The 26,179-nt window shown below is 55.4% G+C and overlaps 1 protein-coding gene across 1 annotated transcript; it reads left to right on the top strand.

Moving 5' to 3' along the window:
- The first annotated feature begins 7,942 nt into the window (after positions 1-7,942).
- Positions 7,943-25,735, top strand: NLRC3 (NLR family CARD domain containing 3). Its single transcript, XM_004705831.2, has 17 exons — positions 7,943-8,111; positions 8,211-9,960; positions 10,452-10,538; positions 12,288-12,371; positions 12,982-13,065; positions 16,564-16,647; positions 18,209-18,292; positions 18,908-18,991; positions 19,556-19,639; positions 19,822-19,905; positions 20,373-20,456; positions 20,720-20,803; positions 23,375-23,458; positions 23,870-23,953; positions 24,847-24,930; positions 25,333-25,416; positions 25,606-25,735. Exons 1-17 carry the CDS (start codon positions 7,943-7,945, stop codon positions 25,694-25,696), a joined length of 3,189 nt encoding a protein of 1,062 aa, XP_004705888.1. The 3' UTR covers positions 25,697-25,735.
- Positions 25,736-26,179: the final 444 nt, after the last annotated feature.

Raw genomic sequence — 26,179 nt, 5'->3', positions numbered from 1 at the left:
CCCGCCTCCCTACAGAGGCCGCATTTTGTGGGGGGTGGGGGGAGAGTGGCACTTCAAAAAGTTCCTGGACAAATTTCATTATCTTTCAATTCCACTTTTCCACCAACCTTTTGAAGTCCCTCCCAGTCACTGCTGGGGCGCTGGTGGGAGGGAAGGTGGCCCTGGGAACAGAACGAACAAGGGCTCTTGGCCCTGGTCGGCCTGCACACCTCGGGAGGAAGCCTGGCTTCTCAAATTCAGGGTGGGCTGTTTGGGGACGTAGGGGATCCCGGACTCACCTTGACCCTTGACCCTTCCAGGAGTGTGTGTGGGGAGCACACCATCCTTGGCAGCAGTTTTCCACTTTCTAAATGCCGTGACCCTTTCAGACAGTTCCTCCTGTGGTGGTGACCCCCAACCATAAAATTATTTTCATTGCTCTTTCATAACTGTCCTTTTGCTACTGTGATGAATCGGGCGACCCCTGCGAAAGGGTCATTCAAGCCCCCAAAGGGGTTGCGACCCACAGGTTAAGAACTGCTGCTGTAAGGTATGGGGACTCACAGCATGGCAGTGCCCGGGCTCGGAGAATTGGCATGGTGAGAGAGCTGAAAGTGGGACATCAAATCAGGCCCTGAAAGGTGGCACCGGTGGCCGACTGGTGACAGCCTGAACCTCAGCAAAGAGCTGCCCCTTTTCCTGAACCCCTCCACCATGTGGAGCCGCTGCTGTGATCAGAACAGAGTTGCTGGAGAGAGTGGGCTGGCCCTTCCGGGAAATGAGCAAGGCCCAACACGGTGACCACACTCTGTCTGCCCAATGGGGTTTACAGAGGAGCTGGGGCCCCAGCCACCCCAGTGCAGGTGGGCCTGATGGGAGGGGCATGATGTCGTGGTTATAGCTGATCAACGAGCAGTGTGCTGCCTGCACTGAGGCTACCTCTTGGGTCTGTCCCACTTCCTGTGAGCTTGGCCACCGTGGCCACTCAGGGCAATAGGCAAGCTCAGGGCCCTGCTCAGCCCTGAAGGCCCCACCTAAGGCAGGAAGGACTGGGTGTCCTGCTGACAATGCCCCCAGGAGAGCATGAGAGCCCCCCCCCACACACACACAACTCCTTTGGCAGGCCTAGGAGACTCCCCCCTCACAACTTTGCTAGGGAACCAAGAGACACCCCCTCACCCCCAACCCTCCCAGGAGAGCCTGAGAGCCTGTGCCCACTCCCTCCAGGCACACACACGACACCCCCAAGGAGAGCCACACATATACACATGCATATACAACCCCCCAGGAGAATCTATAGAGATTCCTCCCTCACACACAACCCCTACTCCAGGAGAGACTATGCTCCCCTCCCCTCCCTGACAGCCTGGAGACTCGCCCCCCCCCCCCATACTCCTAGGAGCAGCTAGGGACCCCTCAACAACACATACCCCTAGGAGAGCTTGGAGATGCCCTCAGCTATACAATCCCTGCGGAGAGCCTGGAAGAGCCCCCTTCCCTGCTCAGCCTCCCCTCCCCTTTCCACTGCTCCTAGAGAGCCTGGAAGAACGAGGCCCCTGGCCCGTTCTATCTGGACGGTAGGTGGTCTCTGGGAAGGCCAAGGGGTGCAGAATTCTGGGGTGTCTGAAGATCCCCCATTGGAGGCTGTGACCATAGTGGGGGTGAAGAGGCCACAATAGCCTGCTTCAGCGACAGACACCCACAGCCCCTGCGGTTTCCAGCATCCTGTGGGCGGCCGAGCCCCAGCCCCCAAGGCTGCAGCCTGGAGCTGCACTGTGCCTACCCCGCAGCAGAGTCCTGCTCTAGGGGCTCAGCAACACCCCCGCCCCACTCCCCCCCCTCACGTGTGCCCATCTGAACACACCTCTGCTGTCCTACACCGTCAGGGGCTCCCTCCTGCAGGCTGAACAAAAGGCAGGCCCCACGGTGTCTTGTTAGCTGATTCCCACAAGCACTCAGTCAGCCGTGGGCCTGCTTATCCACTCTGACCTGTGTGTCCCCACGCCCTCTTCTCGGCCATGGGCCTGCTTGTCCACTCTGACCTGTGTGTCCCCACGACCTCTTCTCTGTCATGCGCACTACCCGCCAAGATCCATCTTTCAGGGCCCTGAGTGGCCACCTTCTGTTCATCCTCTCAGAGGCCAGGAGAACCGAGCACAGGGCTTCGTTGTTTTAGAGGTGCCTGGTGGGGGCAGAGAAAGGCAAGTGGGGCTGGGGCCGGCGGGAGAGTACTTGAGGTCACCCCTTGCACATCACCTAGCAACTGAAAAGCAGACTACCCCCTGATGGCCACGACTGTCCTTTTGGGCAGGTGGAGAGGGCTGGCTATCAGCAGCTCGCACGTCTCTTTTAAAAGCAGCAGGTCCTGGGACAAGACCCCATTGTCACTCCCCTGACGGGCGGGCGGCAGCCTCAGCTCACTGATTTGTCGAGAGGCTTGTTGGCTTTTGAAATGAGACAGGAAGGAAGGTGGAGGTGGCCCCTCACAGGAAGAGGAGCACACGCCGCCACTGCCACCGTCCGTGGGGATCAGAGCCGGGGCCACATCACCAGTGGGCCCACAGGGTCAGCTGGTGTCACCAATCTGTGGGGTCAGGCTGCAGGCTGGCAGTGGAGTGGACACACCTGTGGGCACCTGGCGCATCATCCCAAGCATCTCTGCCTTCACCACCACCATCGCCCTGAGGAGCTGGGCAGAGCCCCACCCTGGACCTCCCTGGAGCAGACTGGAAGCCTGGTGAGTGAAGCCCAGGTGGCCAGCGTGCAAAGCGGGGGAGGGGGAGGGCACAGCCAGCAGCAAGCATGGTGCCATCTGGGGTTAGGGCGGGCAGCTGCGGAGACGCCAGCCCACATCCTGGCTCTGTGAGCTCTAGGCATGGACTACAAAGACAGGACAGGGGCCCAGGGGGAGCCCAGAGACTGACCTGTGCCTCCGCACCCAGAGAGAGGGGACCAGAGGAAGGATCGGAGGGCAGTTTCGTCCAGTGGTTAGACTTTGCTCAGCAGCCAGCCCTTCCCAGCTGCCGGGTCCCAAGCACAAGATCCAACTTCTCTGTGCTTCAGCCCCCCCACCTCCCCACCTCGACGCTTGTAAGTCAGAGGGAGACCAGGGGCCACAGCTGGGAGGGGCCGTCTGGGTAGCTCCGTGCTCCTTGCTGTTAGGCGTGCAACCCCAAGTCTCCCCAGGAAGGACGAGGACAAACTGAAATGTAACTACCCAGGGTGTCCTCTTCTCAAAGCTCCTGGGCCCCTCCCCGGAGCCTGGACCATTACCCAGGCCAGTCTGCTGCCTGGACACCTCCTTCCTCTGCCTCTGCTTGAAGCCCAGGGTCCGTGCAGTAGGGAGCAGTGACTCAGGGGCAGACACTCTCTCCACTTGCCTTTAAGAAGGTCGCTTGATCTCAGGTGGCCAAGTGGTCAGCCGGCTGGGGCACAGGGGCCACTTGCCAGCACTGAGTCTTCATTCTGGCCCGGGAGTGGGGAGGCAGCCCCCATGGCATCCCCAGGCAGCAGATGACTAAGCAGGAGCCACCCACTGGCTGAGGCCCTGGGAGGGGCAGGGGTAAGATCAGGAGCCCTTCCGGTTGGCAGAAACAATCAAGATCGAATCAAGCCTTTCCCAGGGCTGAGGCAGAAGCCTGGCTACTCAACAGGGGCTCTGGGGTCCACCTTCCCCGCAGAGTCCCAGCAAGCCCCACCTGCAGCAAGGCATGAAAAAGATAGCACTGGGACCCCTTCCTGGCCACCAGCCTCGATCTTCCCCTCTGTAAGCTGGGTTTGCAGGGGCCCCATTGTGCCCACGGCCCTGTTCAGCTTGCTTCACCCGACTCACTGGTCTGTGGGAGGACCTGGTCTGGAGTCTGCCTGTAAGTCTGTCCACAGAGGTGACGGGGTCTGGTAGGTGACAGGGAGCTGGTCCCCGATGGGGAGACCCTCACCCCTGGAGTCTTGTCAGCATCAGGTGATGCTCGGTCTGTCTGGCCCTGTGGGAAGTTGAGAGAAGGGATCCTGGGCTGCTTGCTGGGAGAAGGTGCCTGCAGGTGAAAGCTAGGTTGGCGGGTGGGACTCAGTCTGAGTGTCACTGAATGTGGGTGCCTGCTAAAATACAGGACACCCAATAAATGAGACTTGCAGATAAACAGCTTTTGTGTTGTTGATTTGTTTTTAGTATGTCACGAAAGTTACATGGGATATATTTATTTTATTTTTTAAAAATCTCCTTTGTTGCTTGCCTGCAATTACAATTTAACCTGGCACCCTGTGTTTTAATTGGGTAAATTTGACAACCTTAGGCCTGAGGTCAACGGGACAAGAGAGATGGGCCTCTAACCTTAGAGTGTGATCGCATCACAAAGAGACAGAGACAAGGATCCTGGGGGAGCTCCTCTTCACCCCATACTTGTCCCTGCAATGTCCTGTCGGTGTATCTCGGGTCCAGGGGCTCTCAACCCCAGTTGCGCATTAGACTTTCCCAGGGAGCTTTAAAATCGGTCCACATTGGTTCTATGGGGGAAATGTGAAACAGAGCTTCAACTCCTCATGGAATTCAGACTCTGTGGCATTGTGGAGTCTGGGTGACACTTTCCCTCCTTGGAAACAACTGCCCTGAAGAAGCCTTTCAACCATAAACCGACTATCTCCTAAAGTCATCCTTAAACCAAACAATGATTGAACTTCAGTAGAAAAGCATCCCCGCCTTGGGCAACCTGCCTTGTGAAGAATTCCCTCCAGACCAAACTGATGACCACCACTTGACAGGTGAGAGGAGCAGCTCAGCGGGCAGGGGCTGGTGGTCATGGCGGGAACCGATCTGGAAACGCATACCGAGACGGGTGGTACAACCTACGGATGTAACCAATGTCCCTGGATGTCACATGGACAGAGCGTTGAAATGGTTCAAGGGGTCTGACCCGCAGACGAGTTTCTGAAGAGGGGCTAGGCTTTTGTTTTCTTTATGATCGGGGTGAAACTACCGGGGGATTTTAAAACGTTCGTGGGAAAATTCCATAATCCCACCATTCCATTTCCCCACCAACTTTTTGAAGCCTTGTGTCTATACAATGAATTTTTTTGTCTAACATGCGTGATCCGACGGCATTTGTTAGACTCCTTGCGCTGTGCAGAAGGAGCCCTTGAAGCAGCGAAGGGCTGGGCTGCAAACCACAGGCTTGGCGATTCTAACCCACCAGCCGCTCCATGCGACTAAGGTGGGCTGCCTGCTTCCATCAAGACTGACAGCCTCGGAAACACCACGGAACAGATCTACTCTGTCCTGCCACCTCACTGAGAGTTAAAATCCGCTCCACGGCATTTCACATCACCCTTCGCAGAAACTCCGCGCAACCCAGCCACGTCGCTAGGTCCTGTCCAATTGGTTCCAACTCGTGGTGACCCATAGCATGAGTTGCCTAACTCTGCAGTACCTTCACGACTGTCGTCGTTTGAGCCCATTGTTGAAGCTGCTGCATCCACCCTTCTAGTTGAGGCTCTTCTTCTCTCACCGACCTTCCACTTTACCAAGCACAGGTGATGGCCCTTCTCCAGGGACTGGTCTCTTCCGACAAGTCCAAACTATCTGAGACGAAGTCTAGCCACTTCTCATGCCCCAGGAGCATTCTGGCTGTACTTTTCCTAGCTACGATTCTAGCTATTTCATAGAGGTGGGACCATACACTACTTGTCCTTTTGTCGTTGGCTCAATTCACTCCACATCATTTCCCAAGGTCCGTCCACGTATCGTCATCTATCAGGACTTTGTTGCTCATTATGGCTGAAGAGGACTCCAGGGTCTGGGTTGTGATTCTCCGTCCTCTCTGGATGGGCACCTGGGTCGTCCCCACCGCTTGGCTTTGTGAATAAAGACTGCGATGGACATTGATGCACAAGGGTCTGTTTGAGTCCCCACTTTCGCGTCTTTCGGTCACATGCCTAGGAGTAGAATCGCTGGGTCACATGATCACTCTAAGCAGCCCTGCTTGTGTAGTGGGTTACATGCTCAGCTGCTAGCTGACAGCTCAGTGGTGGGAACCCCCAGGCATTCCATGGGATGACAAGGACGCTTTCTGCACCCATAAAGATCTGCAGCCAAAGAAACCCGCAAGGGCAGTCTACTCTGCCCTTTGGGGTCTCTGTGACTCAGGACAGCCTCGATGGCCGTGAGTGTGCGTGGTTTCCTTGGTTTAGAGTTCTCAGCTTCTTCCAAGGCACTTGTTTGTTCTTCTGGCAGCCCACGGTACTTTCTTTCTCTCTCTTTTAAAAAATCATTTTATTGGGAGCTCGTACAACTCTTACCACAATCCATCCATCCATCCATCCATCCATTGCGTCAAGCACATTTGCCCATCTGTTGCCATCCTCATTTTCAAAACATTTTCTTTCTACTTGAGCCCTTGGTATCAGCTCCTCATTTTTCCCTCCCCCTCCCTCCCCCTTGATAATTTATAAATTATTATTTTATCATATCTTACCCCACCTGACATCTCCCTCACCCACTTCTCCGTTGTCCGTCCCCCAGGGAGGAGGCTATATGTAGACCTTGTCATCCGTTCCCCCTTTCTCCCTCACCTTCCCTCTACCCTCCCGATATCACCACTCTCTCCACTGGTCCTGGGGGGCTCATCTGTCCTGGGTTCACTGTATTTCCAGTTCCTATCTGTGCCAGTGCACCTCCTCTAGTCCAGCCAGATATGTAAGGTAGAATTGGGATCATGATAGTGGGGGGAGGAAGCATTAAGAACTAGAGGAAAGTTGTATGTTTCATCAGTGCTACACTGCACCTTGACTGGCTCGTCTCTTCCTTGTGACCTTTCTTTAAGGGGATGTGCAATTGTCTACAGATGGGCTTTGGATCTCCACTCCGCACTCCCCCTCATTCACACGGATATGATCTTTTGTTCTGGGTTCCACGGTACTTTCAAAATCGTCAACCAGCACCGTCATTCAAATACATCAGTTCTTGGTCATAAAAATATTCGTGTGATAATAGAAAATGAGGTGCCACATGAACACAAACCTAAACTAAAAAAGAAAGCGTGAGGAAACATCCCCAAGAGAGAAGAACCCCGATTCAAACGCGGCGACGCTGAGGGGTGCTTTTCCCTGAGGCTGGCAGACTAAGGCAAGGAGTCCTCTATGCTGCTCCCACAGCACCCCTTGCGGCCCGGCCAAGGCCCTCACACTGTGCAAAGCTCCCCGGGACAACGCACGGGAGGAAGGCAGACAGACTGCTGCCGTCTCTGCAGTCCCTGGACCCTGAAAAGATCTGAGAAGAATGAACTAGAGGTGGTCGGAACGTAAGCAGCACGTGCTCAGTTGGTGAGCCAGGAGGCATGTGCGGCCCGTGGCCCCACCTCACTCTGTGGTATTCTTCCTCTAGAACCATGGCTGAGGGGATGCCGGCCCCTGCCCCATGACCCCTGGCCCTGCTGGAGGGGTGGCTGCTTTGGCTGTAGGTCCTTCCCGCTGCATGCCAGGGGAGGAGGGGAGGAGGGGCTGGGGCTTGAGCTATGAGAGGGCTAGGTCCTGGGCTAGGAGGCAGCTTTGGGTAGGGTGGGCTCCCAGGTTTTGCCTCTCAGCATCACTGCCTCCCTCAGCTTCCAGGAGCCACTTGGGAACTAGGTGCCCCACCTCCCAACTCCTCGACCCACGGCACGCCCACTTCCAGGCTACCCATGAGGGCGTGGTGGCGTGGGAAGCCTCAGAAGTCTGCCTGGAGCCACACTGCTGGTAAGAGGCTGGTTGTCACCCAGGTGGCCCCTGTACCTGAGGCACTCCTGGGATGGGACCATTGTCATTGCCCGGGAAGGTGGGGTGAGGACCCTGGATGGATGTGGTGGCTTCGGGCTGGGGAAAAGGAACGTGGGTTCCCCGCTGAGCCCCGGGTGGAGGATGGCTGGGCAGGCAGCCTGGCAGACAGCAGGGCTGGGTCCTCTGTCTGCAGTTCCTGGCGGAGGTTCCAGGTTGCATGCGGAAGCAGCGGGTGCAGGTGGATGGGAAGGCTGGCCCAGGACATGGTGGTGGCTCCCCGACCGAGCAGGTGAAGGCCTTCATGGACCTGCTGGCAGGGAAGGGGACCCCGGCCCTGCAAACCTGGGACAGGCCAACGGACCCCCCACTGGAGTCCCTCAGCAGTGGTAGGATGGGCCTGGGTGGCAGAGGGGGCCCTCTCCCTGGACCCTCTCCCTGTGCCATCACCCCCACCTCCCTGCCCTCCTGGGGCCTCTGTCCTGCAGACGCAAGGCTCCGGCAGCACCAGGAAGCCCTGCTGAGCCGGCGGGGGGCCGAGGCGGGGCTGGGCGAGCCCCCGACCAGGCTGACCAGCCTCCTGCTGGTGGATGGCCTGACTGACCTGCAGCTGCGGGAGCATGACTTCACCCAGGTGGAGGCCACGCGTGGGGCCGGGCGCACCGCCAGGACCATTACCCTGGACGGGCTCTTCCTGTCCCTGTCCCGGGTCTCCGTCCCGCCCCGCGTCTCCATCACAGTCGGGGTGGCTGGCGTGGGCAAGAGCACCCTGGTGAGGCACTTCGTCCACCTCTGGGCCCGAGGGCAGCTCGCTAAGGACTTCTCGCTGGTGCTGCCGCTGACCTTCCGGGAGCTGAACATTCATGAGAAGCTGTCAGCCTACAGGCTGGTCTGCTCGGCCTTCCCGCACCTCGGAGACCCCGGCCTGGCAGTGGCGGCCCCGGCCAGGACCCTTCTGATTCTGGACGGCCTGGATGAGAGCAAGACACCCCTGGATTTCTCCAACTCTGCAGCCTGCACGGACCCCAGGAAAGAGGTCCCGGTGGACAGCCTCATCACCAATATCATCCGGGGCAACCTCTTTCCAGAAGTCTCTGTCTGGGTCACCTCCCGCCCCAACTCGGCTGGTCAGATCCCGGGCGGCCTGGTGGACCGGATGACAGAAATCCGGGGCTTCAACCAGGAAGAGATCAAGGCGTGTTTGGGGCAGATGTTCCCGGAGGACCAGGGCCTCGCAGGCTGGGTCCTGGCCCAGGTGCAGGCCCAAAGGGCTCTGTACCTCATGTGCACTGTGCCCGCCTTCTGCCGGCTCACGGGGTCAGCTCTGGGCCACCTGTACCGCCATAGGCGGGGAGCCCCGGACACCAAGCTGTCGCCCCCTAGGACCCTGAGTGAGCTTTACGCCTGGTACTTCAGGATGGGACTCGGTGGGGAGGGGCAGGACAAGGGCAAGGTGAGCCCACGCATCGAGCAGGTGGCCCAGGGGGACCGCAGGATGGTGGGGACCCTGGGCCGGCTGGCTTTTCACGGGCTGGTCAGGAAGAAGTATGTGTTCTATGAGCAGGACCTGAAGGCCTTCGGGGTGGACCTGGGCCTGCTGCAGGGCGCCCTGGGTGGGGGCTTCCTGCGGCAGGAGGAAACACCAGGCTCCTTGGCCACCTACTGCTTCTGCCACCTGTCCCTGCAGGAATTTGTGGCGGCCGCCTATTACTACGGAGCGTCCAAGAGGGCCATCTTCGACCTCTTCACGGAGAGCGGCTTGTCTTGGCCGCGGCTGGGTTTCCTGACGCATTTCCGGAATGCGGCTCAGCGGGCCGTGCAGGCTGAGGACGGCAGACTGGACGTGTTCCTGCGCTTCCTCTCGGGCCTCCTGTCCCCCAGGGTCAACGCCCTGCTGGCCGGCCCCCTGCTGGTGGCCGGGGAGCACCAGGGCTACCGGGTGCAGGTGGCCAGCCTCCTGCAGGGCTGCCTGGCCCCCGAGGCGGCCGTCAGCGCCCGGGCCATCAACATCCTGCGCTGCCTGCACGAGCTGCAGCACACGGAGCTGGCCCGCGGCGTGGAGGAGGCCGTGGAGCGGGGGGACCTGGCCGGCTTGACCAGCCCCGCGCACCGCGCCGCCCTGGCCTACCTGCTGCAGGTGTCGGACACCTGCGCCCAAGAGGCCAACCTGTCCCTGTGCCTCAGCCAGGCTGTGCTCCAGAGCCTGCTGCCCCAGCTGCTATACTGCCAGAGCCTCAGGTAGGCATGGGAGGGGATGGGTCTGCAGCCATTTCCACCCCCACCTGACTCATGCCCTGGACCACCCCCGTATACCCTGGACCACCCAAGGCTATTCCCCCTATCTCCACCCACGCTACCTGGGACCCATCCTCCCTTGCTCAAGACCTCCACCTGTAGGATGAGGGTCCTGGGACCTGGAACTGTGTGTCCCCAGGAGGAGGAGACCGAGGACAGTGCCACACAGGGGTGGGCCCTGCCCTAGGCAGGAGCCTGAGGGCTCACAGCCTCTGAGCTCTGAGTGTGTCTTCCATGGGGAAAGTTTGAGTATCGTGGATGTGCTGAACCACAGTAGGGGCGGGGAAAGGGATAAGGTCCCCCGCCTGGCTGTCTAGAGCCCTGGGATTCAGGCCTTCTCCTCTACCCCGAGGCCAGCCCCATAGCTAGTGGTCTCCTCTCACCCTGCCCATCGGAGGGAGTACCACTGGCTGACACTTGATCTTCTTGGGCAGGATGGATGGTAACCAGTTCCAGGACCCTGTGATGGAGCTGCTGGGCAGTGTGCTAAGCGGGAAGGACTGCCGCATTCAGAAGATCAGGTATCCCTGACCCCAGAGGTCCCCCCGGGCTCCCCACCAGTTCTGTGGAGTCCATGACTCCTTTCCCAGCACCCTCTCTGCTCAGCTGGCCAGTGGAGCCTTCAAGGAAAGGTCTCTCTTACATATGTGGCTCAGGATGCAGTCTGTTGGTTTCTGCTCATTCTCGAGAGTTTCAGAGGCTTAGGTAGCTCTTCTGTAAGAAGAGACGGTGTGGAGGAGCTGATGCCGGGGGCTTACGTGGAGAGCAAATGTTTGGAGAAGGATGAGGGCAATGAATGTACAAATGTGCTTTACACAATGGATGGATGGATGGATTATGATGAGTGTATGAGCCCCTAATAAAACGATTTTAAAAAAAGCAGAAGAGGAGACGGGATGATGAGGGTCAGACACGGTCACGGACATGAGAACATTACTCGAGAACTGTGCATGCTCACGCGGTACCAGCGCCCATGTTCTCTAAGCTCCTCGCAGTTTGACCTCAAGCAGTAGTCTGGGCGTCTGATGCGTGTGATGCCAACCCAGTGACAACTAACAACAACCGGGTTCTAATTAGATGAGTCGTAGATGCCGACTGAAGAGCAGGTCTGTGTGCTTATAACATCTCGCACGCCGTCACGTGCCCACGGATAAATCTCAGACGGCAGCAAGGGGGCAAAAGAAGGAAAAGTCACATCGCATTGCTCATAAAACACGACATAAAATGTCATGAACATCCTTGGGGGACAAAGACGCTGCAGAATCTGAGCACATTTATCTAGAAGTGGCCTGAACGAGTAGTCTTCAAACATCTTCTAAAGAGATATAAAACCTCAGCTATAACCCACTATGTAAAACAGACAGAGGAATTTCTAAGCATTAAAGAGGTAGGAGGTGGGGCCCACAGGTCTCACCAGCCTCCTGGGGCTCCTCAAAATCTTCCTGAGGGCCTGTAAGGGCCCTTAGGGCATAGCTTCAAAAGCACTGGCTGGGGGGATCTAATTGAACAGCTGTGTCCAACTGAGTGACATTCCATTTTAGAAGTCTAAGAAACTGTAAAGATCTCCAACAACTACTGTTTCTGAAGTCTGAGTTCATGAAGCACTGTTAGGTTGGTCCGCCAGCATATCCCTGGAATTGCCCTTTCAAGGCAGGTATAGGTACATATAAAGTAAAACATATTTATAAATTGGTTTTACTTTAAGGTTAGCTCCCTAAAAACTCTCCAGGTTGCTTTTCTTTCATGAGAGCAAGGTTGGAATCAATGGTCTCCTGGGGCCATCTTAAACGAGTTCGTGAGAGTTGATGGTCAAATTTTCAGGGAGTTTGCAAACTATTGGCCATGGGGCCAATGTTTACATCATGGACATTGGCAAATGCATCGATCAGATTTTCTGTATTTTGTTTTTCCCAGCGAGTCAGTTTATCAGCGTCAAGGGACCCACATAGCAGGCTTGTCATGTACGGCCCGTTTGCTGTGCTTTGTGCATAGAAGCCACTGGGCTGGATTCTAGCCAAACTTCCCCTGGAACCCTTTGTCAGAGTGAGAGTCTGTCTACCCACTCTGGCTCGACTTTGCCCAGGATCAGGGGTGTTCTTGTGTCCGGCCATCCTGTTTCAATGGGCCATCATCATTACCTGTGCCTAGGGCCAGATGAGGCTGGGAGGCCTAGGGGCTCAATTCACAGGCATGGCATGGAAGGAGACTTCCAAAGGTGGATGGTGATGAAATATGGACTTGATTAACCAGTCCTCTCTTTCTTTGGGTAGCTTGGCTGAGAACCAGATTAGCAACAAAGGAGCCAAAGCTCTGGCCAGATCCCTTCTGGTCAACCGAAGTCTGACTGCTCTGGAGTAAGTAGTATGCCAAAGGCCTAAGCTTTGCCGTTGGATCAGGAAGAGCCTGTGGTCCCTGTGCACAGTCTCCTGTACAGGCACCTCCCCTTCCTGTGAAACGACTGGAATCATGTCCTCCTTCCCTGGCTCCCCAGATTCAGCCCATATCTCATCTGGTGCAGGCTCCAAGGTCTGGGCGTCCTTGATAGTCCCTCCTGTAGGAGGAGGAAACAAGAGAGACCTCATCGTGGGCCATGCTGTCCCCTGGGTGGGTTGGAAAGAGAGCTGAGCTAGCAAAGCCAGGAGCCCTTCAGCTGCTGCCTGAGGGTCATCGCCCATGGAAGCATTGGGCTCATTCATCCAGGGCCCATTTTCAGCCCGAAATATCAGCTTATCATTCTCCTTAAATTGACCAAACCCAAGAATTCATCAAGTCCTGATGTACCCTGCTCTGGGTCCACTCCCATTATATGGGAATATTTTAGGAGATTTCCAAATGTGGATTCCTAAACCCTGCCTCATTCTTTTCAAGGATCACAGATTTAAAGATCAGTGTAATTTCTAGTATTCCTTCCCTTCCGAGGAGTCAGTTGAAAGGAGATAATTCTTTCTCTCTTCCTTCTGCCAGCCTCCGTGGTAACTCCATCGGGCCTCAAGGGGCCAAGGCTCTGGCAGATGCTCTGAAGATTAATCGGACCATGACTTCTCTGAGGTACATGTCGTCTGTCCCCCACCCCTGAGGCCCCCAGGACAGGGTCAAGAAAACCCTCAGGTGCCATCTGTGGAATGGGAAACAATTCGAAATGACAGGCCTGATTCCCATTCCCACTGGATACCATTGTATCCTATGCAAGTTTCCAAATTTCCAGCCCCTCTTTAGTCATTGTGCTGGTGTTTATGGCCTGAGAAGGGGTTAAGGGGAAACCAAGGGTGTGCAGTGGTGCTCACAGAGATAAGGAAGAGCAAATTGTCTGGAAAAACTTGGACTGAGCAGGAAATTCCCCAATCCATGCAGGTGTCACCATTTTCTCACAGTGTTCCGTGGCACAGTGAGTGCCCATAGTCAAGAAGGCGCTTACGGTTTGATGGGGTTAGTGGGGTCCTTTGATGGTGGCCGCGGCTGCGTCCAGTGAGCCCTGGTGCCTTAGTGAGTCGAGTCAGGCTGCTAAGCACACACGAGGCTTTCTGCTTCTGTAAAGTCTTCAAAACCCACAGGGCAGTTAGTTTCACTCTGTCCTACAGGGTCGAGATGAGTCAGCATCCACTCGATAGGAGTGTGATTTTCATTTGGGTTTGGGTTTTGATCATTGTATCCACCCTTAGTTGGGCCAAACTTGAGTATAATGTTATCTCTTTTTTCAAACTATTTTATTTGGGGAGGTGAAATTAATGTAATAGAATGGACCGCTTTCAAGTGCACAATTCAGTGCTATTTAGTACACTCATAATATTATACAGCCACCACCTGTGACTAGCTCCAAAACACTTTCCTCGCCCCGGAGAAGACCCCACGCCCATAAAGCAGTCATTCTCCATTCCCCTCCCCCAGCCTTTGCAGACCATAAATCTGCTTTCTGTCTTTATGGATTTACCTGTGCTGGTTATTTTCTATAAATGGAATCATACAGTATATGTGACATTTTGGAGTCTGACTTCTTTTTAGTAAGTGTGCTGTTTTCAATCTTAGAAAGGGACATATTTTTCATTTACTAATCATTTCCTGTTATTCATCATAGCAACCATGAGAATACATATTTGAATTCTTTTACTCAACACAATATTACCAAGGATCCACTACTTTGTAGCATGTATCAGAACCCTATTCTTTCCATGGCTGAGCAAAAATCCCACTGAATGGACAGACCATGGTTGGTTTATCCATTCATCTATTGATGGGCACTTGGATGCTTTCTGCCATTTGGCCACTGTGAGGAGTGTTGCTATGAACACTTGTGTGCAAGCCTTGCTGTGGATAGGCGTGTTTTCATTTCTCTTGGGTGTGGACCTACGGTCAGAATTGCTGGGCCAGATTGTCATGCCGTTTCACTTGTCCAGGGCCCATCACCATTCTCCCCAGCAGCTGCAGCATTTCATGTTCCCACAACCGTGATGAGGGTTATAATTTCTTCCCATTTCACCCATCTTTCTTCTTTTTTTTCTCCTCCTTTAAAAAAATAATTTTATTGGGGCTCATACAACTCTTATCACAATCCATACACACATCCATTGTATAAAGCACATTTGTACATTCGTTGCCCTCATCATTCTCAAAACATTTGCTCTCCACGTAAGCCCCTGGCATCAGCTCCTCATTTTCCCACACCCTCCCCACTTCTCCCTCCCTCATGATAATCTATAAATTATTATTTTGTCATATCTTACACTGCCCGACGTCTCTCTTCACCCACTTTTCTGTTGTGCATCTCCCAGGGAGGAGGTTGTATATAGATCCCTGTAATCGGTTGCCCCTTTCTACCCCACCCTCCCGGTATCACCACTCTTACCAATGGTCCTGAGGGGTTCATCTGTCCTGGATTGCCTGTGTTTCCAGTTCCTATCTGCACCACTGTACATCCTCTGGTCTAACCAGGTTTGTAAGGTAGAATTGGGATCATGATAGTGGTGGGGGGAGGAAGCATTTAAGAACTAGAGGAAAGTTGTGCGTTTCATCGATGTTACACTGCACCCTGAGTGACTCATCTCCTCCCCACTACCCCTCTGCAAGGGATGTCCAGTTGTCTACAGATGGGCATTGGGTCCCCATCTCACACTCCCCCTCATTCATGATTTTATGATTTTTTTGTTCTTTGGTGCTTGATACCTGGTCCCTTCAACCCCTCGTGGTTATACAGGCTGGTGTGCTTCTTCCATGTGGGCTTTGTTGCTTCTGGGCTAGACGGCCGCTTGTTTACCTTCAAGCCTTTAAGACCCCAGATGCTATATCTTTTGATAGCCAAGCACCATCAGCTTTCTTCACCACATTTGCTTATGCACCCCACCCATCTTTCAAGAGTACTGTTCTTCTTCTTTTTATTTTTAACAGTTTTATGGGCACTTCATCCATATATCATACAATTCAATAGCTCAGTCATATCAAGAATTGTATAATCATCACTACAATTTTAGAGCATTCTCTTCTTCCATGTATTCATTGTTATAAGTGTAATTTTTTTTAATTGTGGCAAAAATATACATAATCAAGCATTCTCCAAGTCAGCAAGTTCTACGTGTGTAATCCAGTGTCATTAATTATACTCTCCGTGTTGCACAACCATTAGTGATATCCTTTTCCAAAATCATTCCACCACCATTAACATAAACTCAATGTCCCCTAAGCAAAACCTCTTCCTCCTTCACCCATGGTAACCACGGGTCAACTTTTTTTCTCTCAGTAATTTTCTTGACATAATATTCACATATCATACACTTCCATAGTTAAGCAGTTTTAAAAAGAGTTGTATGTCCATCATCACAATCAGTTCTGGTGCTCCCTCCCCGCTCCTGCATTCGTTGTATGCTCCCCCAATCCACTCACCTTCCCTCCCTCCCTCCCCAACTCCACACCGAGCAGCCCTTACATCTGTTATTATCTCTGCAGCCACTCCTCTGTGCTCCATCAACCGGGAAACCCAAGAGAAACAATAAAAAACAGAAAGAAGAAAACAATAATAATAGATGGATAAATATAAAGAGTAAGAAAGAAAAGACCGCCAACAATATTTCAAAAGCCAGAGAAGACATTTCTATCATGGAACAAGCGAGAAATAGTTGAGCCTAGAGTAAATTCGGATTGGGTCAAGAGGGAGGTCAACTGACCAAGTATCATATTATACGTGGTGGTTCAATCCACCGTAATCGGGTTTACAATAACCTCTGTCTGACAGTAAAGCTGCCCAGGTAACCCAGGCACCCTTGTGCCCTGTCAACAGGGAAGTACTTAGAGAGTCAGAGGGCAACCTAAGCCCAGAGCAGTGGCTTCTGGGAGAGGTGATGGAAGGGACGGTTGTTCCAGTTCCTGGTCAGTGGGCAGTAAGGGCATGCAGTGGTCAAAATCACTCTTCTGCCGAGGTCAGCGGTTCCCCTGGCCCCTTGGGCTCCGTAGCTCTGGGGCACCTTCCTGGGCAGGTGTTCCCATTGTGTGGGAGCTCCGGCCATCACTGGGTGCCCTCGTGGGCTTCCTGGTGATGCTTCTGTGGTCTCTCTCCCACAGCCTCCAGAGTAATGCCATCAAGGATGATGGGGCCAGAGCCATGGCCGAGGCGCTGACCGTGAACCGGAACCTCTGCGTGCTACAGTGAGTGGCTGTGCCGCCTGCCCCTCTCATCTACGCCCCTTCCCCCAAGGGCCTCCCAGCCTCTTTTCTGCGAGGAGGAACAGATGGGGGAAGTCCCGAAGCACTTCCCTGTCTGATGGCACCCAGAAAACTTGATGCCCAGAGAACAGGTGTTGGGGAAAAGATTACAAAGAAACTGTTGTCCACCCGGAAAGTCCTGTCCACCAATGTAGTAAACAACACAACAGTTTCTCTGTTGGGTCAGCCTTGCATCAGACTCTGATGTCGGACCCAGGCAGTTAGTGAATGAGATTGCAAAGACAAAGAGCAAGCCCACCCTTGTATGCAGCCAGCAGATTCCATTCACGACGCACATGTTCTCAAGAGAAACCATGACGAGTCTCCTCAGGGGACTTGACAGTCACACATTAAAAAACAAATACGAAACGGCAAAATCCTACTGCTGTCATGTGGATTCTGCAGCAGCGACCCGATAGAATAGAGGAGAACTACTCCACAGGAAATCTTGATGGCACCAGGCAGCCTCGGCTCTTTCCTGTGGGGCTGCTGGTGGGTTTGAACTACCAACCGTTTGGTGAGCAGCCCACAGCACCACTGGGTGCCTCTTCCTTCATCCTATCCTAAGCAAGCCTGGTAGCTGAGGTGACCACTTGAGTTGGCTAACTGCCTTTGTGCAAAGACTAAAGGAACACCTCTCCTATCTCTATGGCAAGCAAACAAGCAGGGATGCTGGGGCACGGTCTCCTGGTGCTTACGTCTCAAAGAGGAGCCTCCGTGGCCATTCTTGGGTTGCAAAATTGACAAGAGTCTCTGTGAGCTTTTGAAAACGTCTACGTTCATCTCAAAGGTTAGAGAAAGGGTGGAAAACTACAAGTTTTGTCCTAGAAACGTTTGAAGAAAATTGCAGAGGGAAAAGGGTCTCTTTCCGTGGGACCCCAGGAAAATCCCATCCTTTACATGTGTGCTGGCCATTTATAGGAGAGGCCCTGCCCTGCTTTCTCTCCTCAGGGTGAGGACAGGTGCCAAAGGGCCAGGACTTCTCACCAGCCCCAAGGCATTGACCTGTCACCCGACCCCCACCCCCCACCCAACTTCATAGAAGGAAGTGGCTTTTTGAGAAGAGGAATCTATATGGGGAGTCTGCCCCCCGGCCTTTGCGAGCAAGGGTTCTAGTGTTGGGGGGCAGGTGGTACAGGGCTGACTGTTGAGGGAGTGGATGAAGGGGCACCAGGACTGGCACACAGGAGTCCCATGTAGGAAGGTGCTGGGCATTCTCAGAATCGACCAGGCATTGATTTCCAGCTCCTCAGAAGGGAAGGTCGGCTGCCCTGACCTCTTGCTGTCCTGCCTAATACTGTCATCAGCAACACTGTGGCAGTGAGTCCTGGGCTCCTTTCCTGGGGAGCCCCCCCACCCCCACCCCCGTGCCGTTGATAAAGGAAGTAGTCTCTAATCTAGATTAGTTGCTCTAATAGTTTCTGACCTCAGATCATCCTAGGCTGGGATGGCTGTCGCCCCCTTACCTGAGGGACACCCCCCCCTCCCCCCCGCTCTTCCCCAGCTTGCAGAAGAACACCATTGGACACATGGGAGCCCAGAGGTTGGCAGATGCCCTGAAGCAGAACCAGAGTCTGAAGGAACTCATGTGAGAAATGCAGAAGGGCCACATTGGTCCTGGGTGACCTCACTGTTCCTAGCGAGGATGAACGTCTGTGGATGGTTGGGTTGGTAGATGGATGCAAGGGGTGGGTGAATGGATAGGTGGATGAATGTATGGAAGGAGGGGTGGATGAATGGATGAATGAGTGAATAGATAGAGATAGATGATGATAGATAGATAGATAGATAGATAGATAGATAGATAGATAGATAGATAGATAGATAGGTGGGTGTTAGATGGCTGGCTCTTAGATCCAAGGTTACTCGATCCGGATAATAGAGATCCAGATATTCAGAATGGGTAAACCCTAATGTTCTCAGGTTCACATTCTTATTTGCTTCTCGTATAGCAGAAGATAGCCAGCCACATTCCTATGAAATACCACAAATACCACGCATTGCTAGGTGGTCAAGGGCTTTTGCCCCCTCAACCTCCTACAGGAAGCAGGCAGTCACGCGTTGAGGCTACCAGACAGAAGGATGCAGTGGGCAGTTCTGAGGCCCATAGCCACAGCCTTCCTTTGAGCTTGTTGGCTCCTGACCTCTGCTTGCTCCCCAGTGACTGCAAGCAGCTGGCTCACCTACGTCCCATCTCTTATAGGCTCTCCAGTAACACCATTGGAGATGGAGGCGCCAAGGCCCTCGCCGAGGCCCTGAAGGTGAATCAGGGCCTGGAGAGCCTGGAGTGAGTCTGCCTCCAGGGCCGCTGTGGGCAGGGAGGGGGGTCATAGCTCCCTAGCTGCAGATGGGGGAGGACCTGCTGGCCAGGACCATTTCCCTGGCAGAACTCAACCAACCAGCAAGCCCTGGCTCCACCCCAATCTGTCTCTCCCTCGACACTCTCCCCATTCCCCTGGACAGTAGGGCTTTGGTTGGTTCTGGAGTTTCAGAGGGACCACAGCACTCAGTGCCCATGAAAGGCTAGCATAGGTGACTAAAGGTCGGCCAGCTGCAGTGACCTAAGGCCGCTGGGGGTAGGGCCCAGCTAGGGATGCTGCCTTGCCACTTGCTCTGGGGGTTGCAGATGACAGGACACGCCCCTCTGAGGCTCCTGGTGCCTACATCAAGGCAGGTAAAGGGCAGGCCTGTGGCGCTGAACTCACCTGCCTGACCCAGCCTCTCTTGGGTGGGGAGAGATGTGGGCGGAGCCTGTTCCCAGGCCCCTCCCATCCTGTGGAACCCAGCCTGGGCCAACAAGAGTCCTGGGGCAGGCTCTGGGACACCCAGTAAGGCGGCCCTCTGTCTGCAGCCTCCAGAGCAGCTCCATCAGCGACACGGGGGTGGCAGCGTTGATGGGGGCCCTCTGCACCAACCAGACCCTCCTCAGCCTCAAGTGAGTCTCCCACCACCGCATCTCTCTGACCACTGGTGGGGAGTTCTGCGGGGACTGCAGACCCTGGGAGGGCAGGTCAGTGCTGGGGAGCCCACACGTGCCCCCGTGGGGCCTGTGAGGGTCTCCTGGCGGAGGCCACCCCCTTCCAGGAAACAGACAAGCAGGGTCTTCTCTTCCCTCAGCCTCCGAGAGAACTCCATCAGTCCAGACGGAGCCCCGGCGCTCGCCCACGCCCTCTGCACCAATTGCACCCTGAGGAACCTGGAGTATGTGTGGGGTGAGGGGTGAGGAGGGGCAGGGCTGTCCCTACGGAAGAGTTGGGGTCTCCTAAACATGCTGTTATGATGGGCCATGCCCACCTCCCCTCCCCACCCTGCCCTCCACTTCCAAGTGGCAAATTGGAAGGACCAGGGGCACAGAGAGAGCCTGCCAACCTCACCCTCCTGGTGACAGTATAACACAGGGGTTGGCGGTCGGGCCCCCTTGCCTCATGGGCCAGCTGATGGAAGCACTGGCTCTGCCGAGCACGGGCTGTGACTGGCAGTCATGGCGCCTGGCCAAGCCTGGCATCCCCTGCCAGGGGGTGGGGAGGTGGGGGTGTCAGGCCCGTGGCAGGTAGATGTGCTCTAGCTAGCCCTTGTCGCAGATGTGGGTGTGGTCTGGGCTTCCCATGAACATGGCGGGTAGGTCTCAGGATTGTCCCACTCACGTGCTCCTGTCCCCTTCCTCCCAGCCTGGCAGCCAACCTCCTCCATGACCAGGGTGCCCAGGCCATCGCCGGCGCTGTGAGAGAGAACTGCACCCTCACATCCCTTCAGTGAGTCTGCCCAGCAGGGCTTCAGACCCCCTCCCAACCCCCCAACCCCTGACAAAGACCCATCTCAGACTCAAGTCCCAGGCCTGGGGCAGGGCCCTCCCCAGTGTCCACATGAGGAGGGGACTGAGCATGGTCAGGACCCTGTCCTTTGGGCAGCGCCTGCCAGCTCTCATGCCCTCTATGCAAAGTGCCCCTTTTTCTGGAGTCTTTGGGGGCCCTGTCCTTCTCCCAGACCCTGTGCTCAAGGGCGTCTGTCTGTCCAGCCTGCAATGGAACTTCCTCCAGGCCGGCGCCGCCCAGGCTCTGGGACAAGCACTGCAGCTCAACAGGAGCCTGGCCAGCTTGGAGTAAGTATGGCTCGGCTGACAGGGGGCCAAGGGGAGGGGGCGGACACCTCTCTCTTTTAAAATCATTTCATTGGGGGCTCTTACAGCTCTTATAACAATCCATACATCCATTGTGTCAAGCACATTTGTACATATGTTGCCATCATTCTTTTCAAAGCATTTTCTCTGCTGTCTCCCTTCACCCGCTTCTGTTGTTCGTCTCCCTGGGGGTGGGGGGTTATACATTGATCATTGCAAACAGTTCCCCGTTTCCCCCCCACCCCCCCTCCCCGTACCCTCATGGTACTCCCATTGCTGTTCCTGAGGGGTTTATCTGTCCTGGATTCCCATGGGTCAAGAGTTCTTATCTGGACCTGTGTACATGCTCTGGTCTAGCCGGGTTTGTAAGGCAGAACTGGGCTCATGATAGTGGGGAGTGGAAGGGAGCGTTAAAGAACCAGAGGCACGTTGTGGACACATCTCATTTTAGACAAACTGAACAACTTTGAGATCTCATTCACTCACGTCCAGCTCAGTGACTTTTCCTTCGAGTGGGGCAACCATCATCATTGTCCATTTTAAAACATTTGTCTCCCCAGAAAGCAACCCTGAATGCCTTCAGGGCCACCCCCTCTCCCACCTCCCCAACCCCAGCCCCAGGCAACCCCTCAGCTACTCCAGTTCACAGGCGAGGGGTCAGGCATGTGTCCTGGGGCTGGGCTTCTTTCACACAGCGGCATGAGAGCGTCACCTGCACCAGAACGTCACCCCTTTGAATGGTTGAGTAGCAAACACCCCGCTGATGGACAGAAAGGCACCCCGGTGCCGCTGCTGTGGTGAAAGCACAGGGCTGCTAGCCAGAAGGCCAGTAGGGGGAACCCACCAGCCGCTCTGCTGGAGGAAGGTGTGGTAGTCGGCTTCCCTAAAGATGACAGTTTAGGCCAGTGGTTCTCCACCTTCCTCGTGCCTCGACCCTTCCATACAGTGCCTCATGTTGTGGTGACCCGCCCCCCCATGCAATTATTTTCATTGCTACTTCAGAAATGTCATGCTGCCACTGTTATGAATCCAGCGACCCCTGTGAAAGGGCCGTTCGACCCTCAAAGGGGTCGTGACCCACAGGCTGAGAACCGCTGGTTTTGGCAGCAGCCCTACCCTGTCCTGGCGTGGCTGTGAGCAGTAAGGAGCCTGACACAGCTCACTCGCTCACACCCTCCCTCCCCCCTCCTCCGCTCTTGGCACCCACTGTGGCCGACTCTCTTACTCATTTGCTTCCTCCCCACCCCATGAGGGCTCTGCTACCAGGGCTCCAGGGCCCTCCACAGACAGACACCACATCCTACCCAGGCCTCCTCGGGGCTCCAGCCCCACAGGCCCACCACCTGCCTTGCACTGCTGCTCGGCATCTCTGTCTCCCAGTCCTTTGCCAGCACCCCTCCCATGAATGGGGCAAGGCAGCCGGTGGTACCCACCTCTGGCATTGCCTCCCCTCCTTCATCCAGGTCACACCCTGAGTTTTCTTCCTCCAAGGACTCCCCCCAGCCATTCCTTTCTATCCCCACTGCCACCACCCCCATGCACGTGTATCACTGAGACCACAGCCACTGTTTGCCCATCTCCACATCCAGCCCTTCTTCCCAGTCAGCTGGAAACTTTTCTACCCCTCAGCTCTGGTCCCCGCAGGCTGCCTGGGTCTGCAGGGTGAAGCCCAGCCCCTCAGTGACCCCAGAGCTGCACCCTGGGCTTGTCCCTAGCCTCATCTCCCACCTCGCCCTGCTCCCTACAACTCGGTCCCAGGGCTTGGGACTGTTTCTCTGCTTCCTTCGATGGGCCAGGCCCTCTTCTCCCATCTCGGTTTGCTGGTTCTGGGTCAGATCTGTTTCCTGCGGGCAGCCCTTTGGGACCACACTGGGGCAGCCTGCACTGGGCCTGATGTGAGTCCTTGCTTAATCTTGCCTCACACTGAATCCTGAGGTGGTGGACCTGGGCCTGTCCTCTGCCCAGCACTCAGCACACACATCCGTAGCCATTTCGGGGGCTGCCGTCTCTCTGGAGGCAGACTGCCTCTTTTCTGGTGGGTTTGAACTGCCCATCTTTCCGGTGACCAGCTGGGTGCTTTAAACACTGCACCAGTGGGTCTCCATGCCACCACTCAAAGGTTGGTTCAAACAACCCATGCTGATGACTCCCTTCACTGCTCCAGGACCCACTGCTTTCTCCCAGGCTGTAACAGACAGGCAGCAGGGAAGCTCAGCGACCGAGGGCTCCCATTGGCTGGCAGTGAGAAATAGTTAGACGCTTGTTGAAATATTTCTACAGCATTGCCCTTTCCTCACTGGTTTCTCGTGGCTCAGCCCCCTCTGGTGGCTTATCCCTCAGGATGAGCCCTGGGAGTGGGTGGAGGTGGGGGGGGCGGCGCAGGGGAGTCAAACCAGACATCCCAGCTCTCAAGCAACCCACCACCGAGCTGCTTATGAAGACCCCTGGAAGGTGGGTGGGTGGTGCAGGCGAGAAACCCGAGCTCTGCAGGTCCTGGCTACAGTGCTGGCCCGTGTGTCCACGGCCCGAAAGGGTTCACTGTACACGTTCCAGTTTACAGGAGAACGCCATCGGGGACGAAGGAGCTTCTGCAGTGGCCAGTGCACTGAAGGTGAACACGGCCCTCACTGCCCTCTAGTAAGTCCCGGGGGTGCCCGGGAGCCCTGGAAGCTGGCCCTCTCTGCTGTCGCCCATGCTAGACATCAGTGTGCCGTGTCCCTCAAGGGAGGAGTTTGGTTTCCTCATTTTAACACCTGCATAAGAGGTGCCGAGGGCACAGTGGTGTTCTGGGACTTTCCAGGGGCACCTCAACTCCCTACGTCCACAGCACCCAGTTCTCCGTCCCAAGTGCTGCAGGAGTCACAGCTGGCTGTGAGCACATCATCGGTCGACACACTTCAGCTCTAACCTAACGTGCCAGTGTCAGCCTTCAGTTGAGGGCACTTGGGAGGGAAGGAAAGGGCAGGGGGAGAGAAGCCGGGCTGGAGGAAGATGTGAGGCTGGAGAGCCCTGCAGCCAGCCCTGCATTGACCTTGTCTCTCCTAACAGCCTCCAGGTGACCTCCATTGGTGCCCTGGGGGCCCAGGCGCTGGGGGAGGCCCTGGCTGTGAATAGAACCTTAGAGATTCTCGAGTAAGTATCCCCAACTCCGGTGCTGACCTGAGAAACCAAGCTGTGCATGCAACCTCAAGAGATGTGACAGGGAAAATGTGAAAAGGAAAAAATTCACATGGAAGCCCCCAACTCATTGTAATGATTTTCACTTAGCTATGTTGTGCCCGTGGGACACACTGTGGCCACGTGCACGTCCCACCTCTGGGATGTGGCGGGAGGCTGCTATCTTCCCTCTGTGTGCTCTGCCATCTGGTCGTGGCCTATGGAAGTGCACGGACAAGGAAACTAGCCCTGGCTCCAAAGATGTAGCCCACTATCTAAAGCCAAACGGCCTTAAAAATGTTTTTATTCCACTTATCTTCAATTACTAAAAACCCATGCTTCCAACAGCAGAAAATAATTTTGTCTTGAAAGAGTTAAAGCACACCCTACCTTGTCCACACCCTTTCTGCCTCCCCAAGGACCTCCTTCCCCTTCCCCTCCAGGATGGCTTGGCCTTGACTGGACATGCTCTTAGGCCTTGCTTAGGATTCCTAGGCCGCCAGCTCTGAGATAATCACAGTCTTAGGGAGTGAAGTACTTGGGGTCCAGGTCACCCCTGCTCTTGTGGACCAGAGATGCCGAGTGCCCTGGGAAACCCCTGGGTGGAGTGAGGCCTCCCCTGGGTTACCCAATGTCCCCTTGGAGGAGGAAAATGAGAGCAGCACCCACCACCCAATTTGGGCCTGCTTCCCCTCCTTCGGTGTCCGGTTTGTTGGAATCATTTGGGTTCCTAGGAGGGAGGGGAAGCCCCCCCGGTGGATGCTGAAGCCCACATCTCCTTCATGGAGCTACTGGCATAGGTGGGAGGAGGCGACCATGGTACCTCTCAGCCTGTCATCATGCTTTAAGGGTGCTGGTCTTCCCAACAGTTTACGAGGAAACGCCATTGGCGTGGCTGGAGCCAAAGCGCTGGCCAAGGCTCTGAAGGTGAACACCAGTCTCCGGAGCCTCAAGTAAGTGCTGTGGAGCCACTGGGCCTTTGTGGAGAGCGGGGAGGGGAGGAAACAAGTGCTGCTGGCTTTCTTCTGAGTCTGTGGACTCTGGCTGCACTGGCCATGGCCGTCCCTGGTTCAGGATGAGTCTGCTCGTCCTGCTAGCCCATGCCAGAGGCGTAGTGAGTAGCTTGGCGTCTGCAGGGAAGGGCCTCCGTTGCCCGTGGCCCATGGACAGGGAAGCACGGCGACGTGCAAACACCAGTGCAGTGCATGGAGGTAAATGACACCGCTGCTGCTGCTGCTGGGTGTTGGGGGACAAATCAACAAGGAGACTGCTCGTTCCCTGTCACCCCAACAGCAGAACTTGGCATCACTTCCTTCATTGGAGTGGCTCACTGTGGTACTCCCCTTTCTGTTTAGTCTGCAGGAGAATTCTCTGGGGATGGATGGGGCGATCTGCGTGGCCACCGGGCTCTCCGGGAACCACCGGCTCCAGCATATCAAGTGAGTGGGGCCCGGCCACCCTCACTCACCCTCAGGTCAGCCCTGCCTTTGGCCCAATTCTGGGAGTCGGCTGGCTTCCAGGTCCCTCGGCAGCTCGTTCACGTGTTAAGAGGGACTCGTCCATGGGAGGGGCCTGGAAGTGTCTCAGAACCCCTCTTCCCTCCAGTTGGCAAACCCCTTCTCTCCCAGTCTCCAGGGAAATCACATTGGGGAATCCGGGGCCAGGATGATCTCAGACGTTATCAGGACGAAGGCTCCCACGTGTGCCGTGGAAATGTAAGCGGCAGCAGCGCCCGTTGGGCGGGCAGAGACTCGGCCAGATGCTACACTTGAAGACAGAAGCTGACCCAGCACGAGAGCTGGTCTCCTGCAGGGAGGCGGGAAAGACGCTAGCTCTCAGAGGAGGCCACCGTCACCTCTCCAGAGTCCAGGGTGGCCCGGGCAGGGATTGGATGGACCCCTGGCCAGGCCCAGAGAAGGGAAGGGGCTTCCACCGGAAGACTCAAGATCCTAGATCTGAAGCCACACGGATGCAACAAGGCAGGAATCACCGTGCGCCTCCAAAACTTGTCCTTGAAAATGAGGAGTCGGGCAGGACTCACCAGTGGGGGTTGAAGGGTTGCTGGGAAGATGATTCCACTCTGCCCCCACCCCCAGGGTATTTACAAAGAGAAGCGCGAGTGTGCCCGCACAATGGGAAAACCAGGAAGGCCTCACCCTAACCACCTGCTCACACTCATCAGCATCAACAGTGGGACAAGTG

Source organism: Echinops telfairi, unplaced genomic scaffold, assembly GCF_000313985.2.
Source record: "Echinops telfairi isolate 266 unplaced genomic scaffold, ASM31398v2 ScPeMD7_5;HRSCAF=22, whole genome shotgun sequence".
Classification (NCBI taxonomy): Eukaryota; Metazoa; Chordata; class Mammalia; order Afrosoricida; family Tenrecidae; genus Echinops; species Echinops telfairi.
Note: the sequence above shows the minus strand (reverse complement) of the source record. Positions and strands in the feature narration are given on the sequence as shown.

Bases quoted from the DNA above. Each gene is read 5' to 3' on its own strand.
- NLRC3 (XM_004705831.2), top strand. From the start codon at position 7,943: ATGCGGAAGCAGCGGGTGCAGGTGGATGGGAAGGCTGGCCCAGGACAT. The intron at 10,539-12,287 runs GTATCCCTGACC...TTCTTTGGGTAG, and splicing joins TGCCGCATTCAGAAGATCAG to CTTGGCTGAGAACCAGATTA. The intron at 24,931-25,332 runs GTAAGTGCTGTG...CTTTCTGTTTAG, and splicing joins ACCAGTCTCCGGAGCCTCAA to TCTGCAGGAGAATTCTCTGG.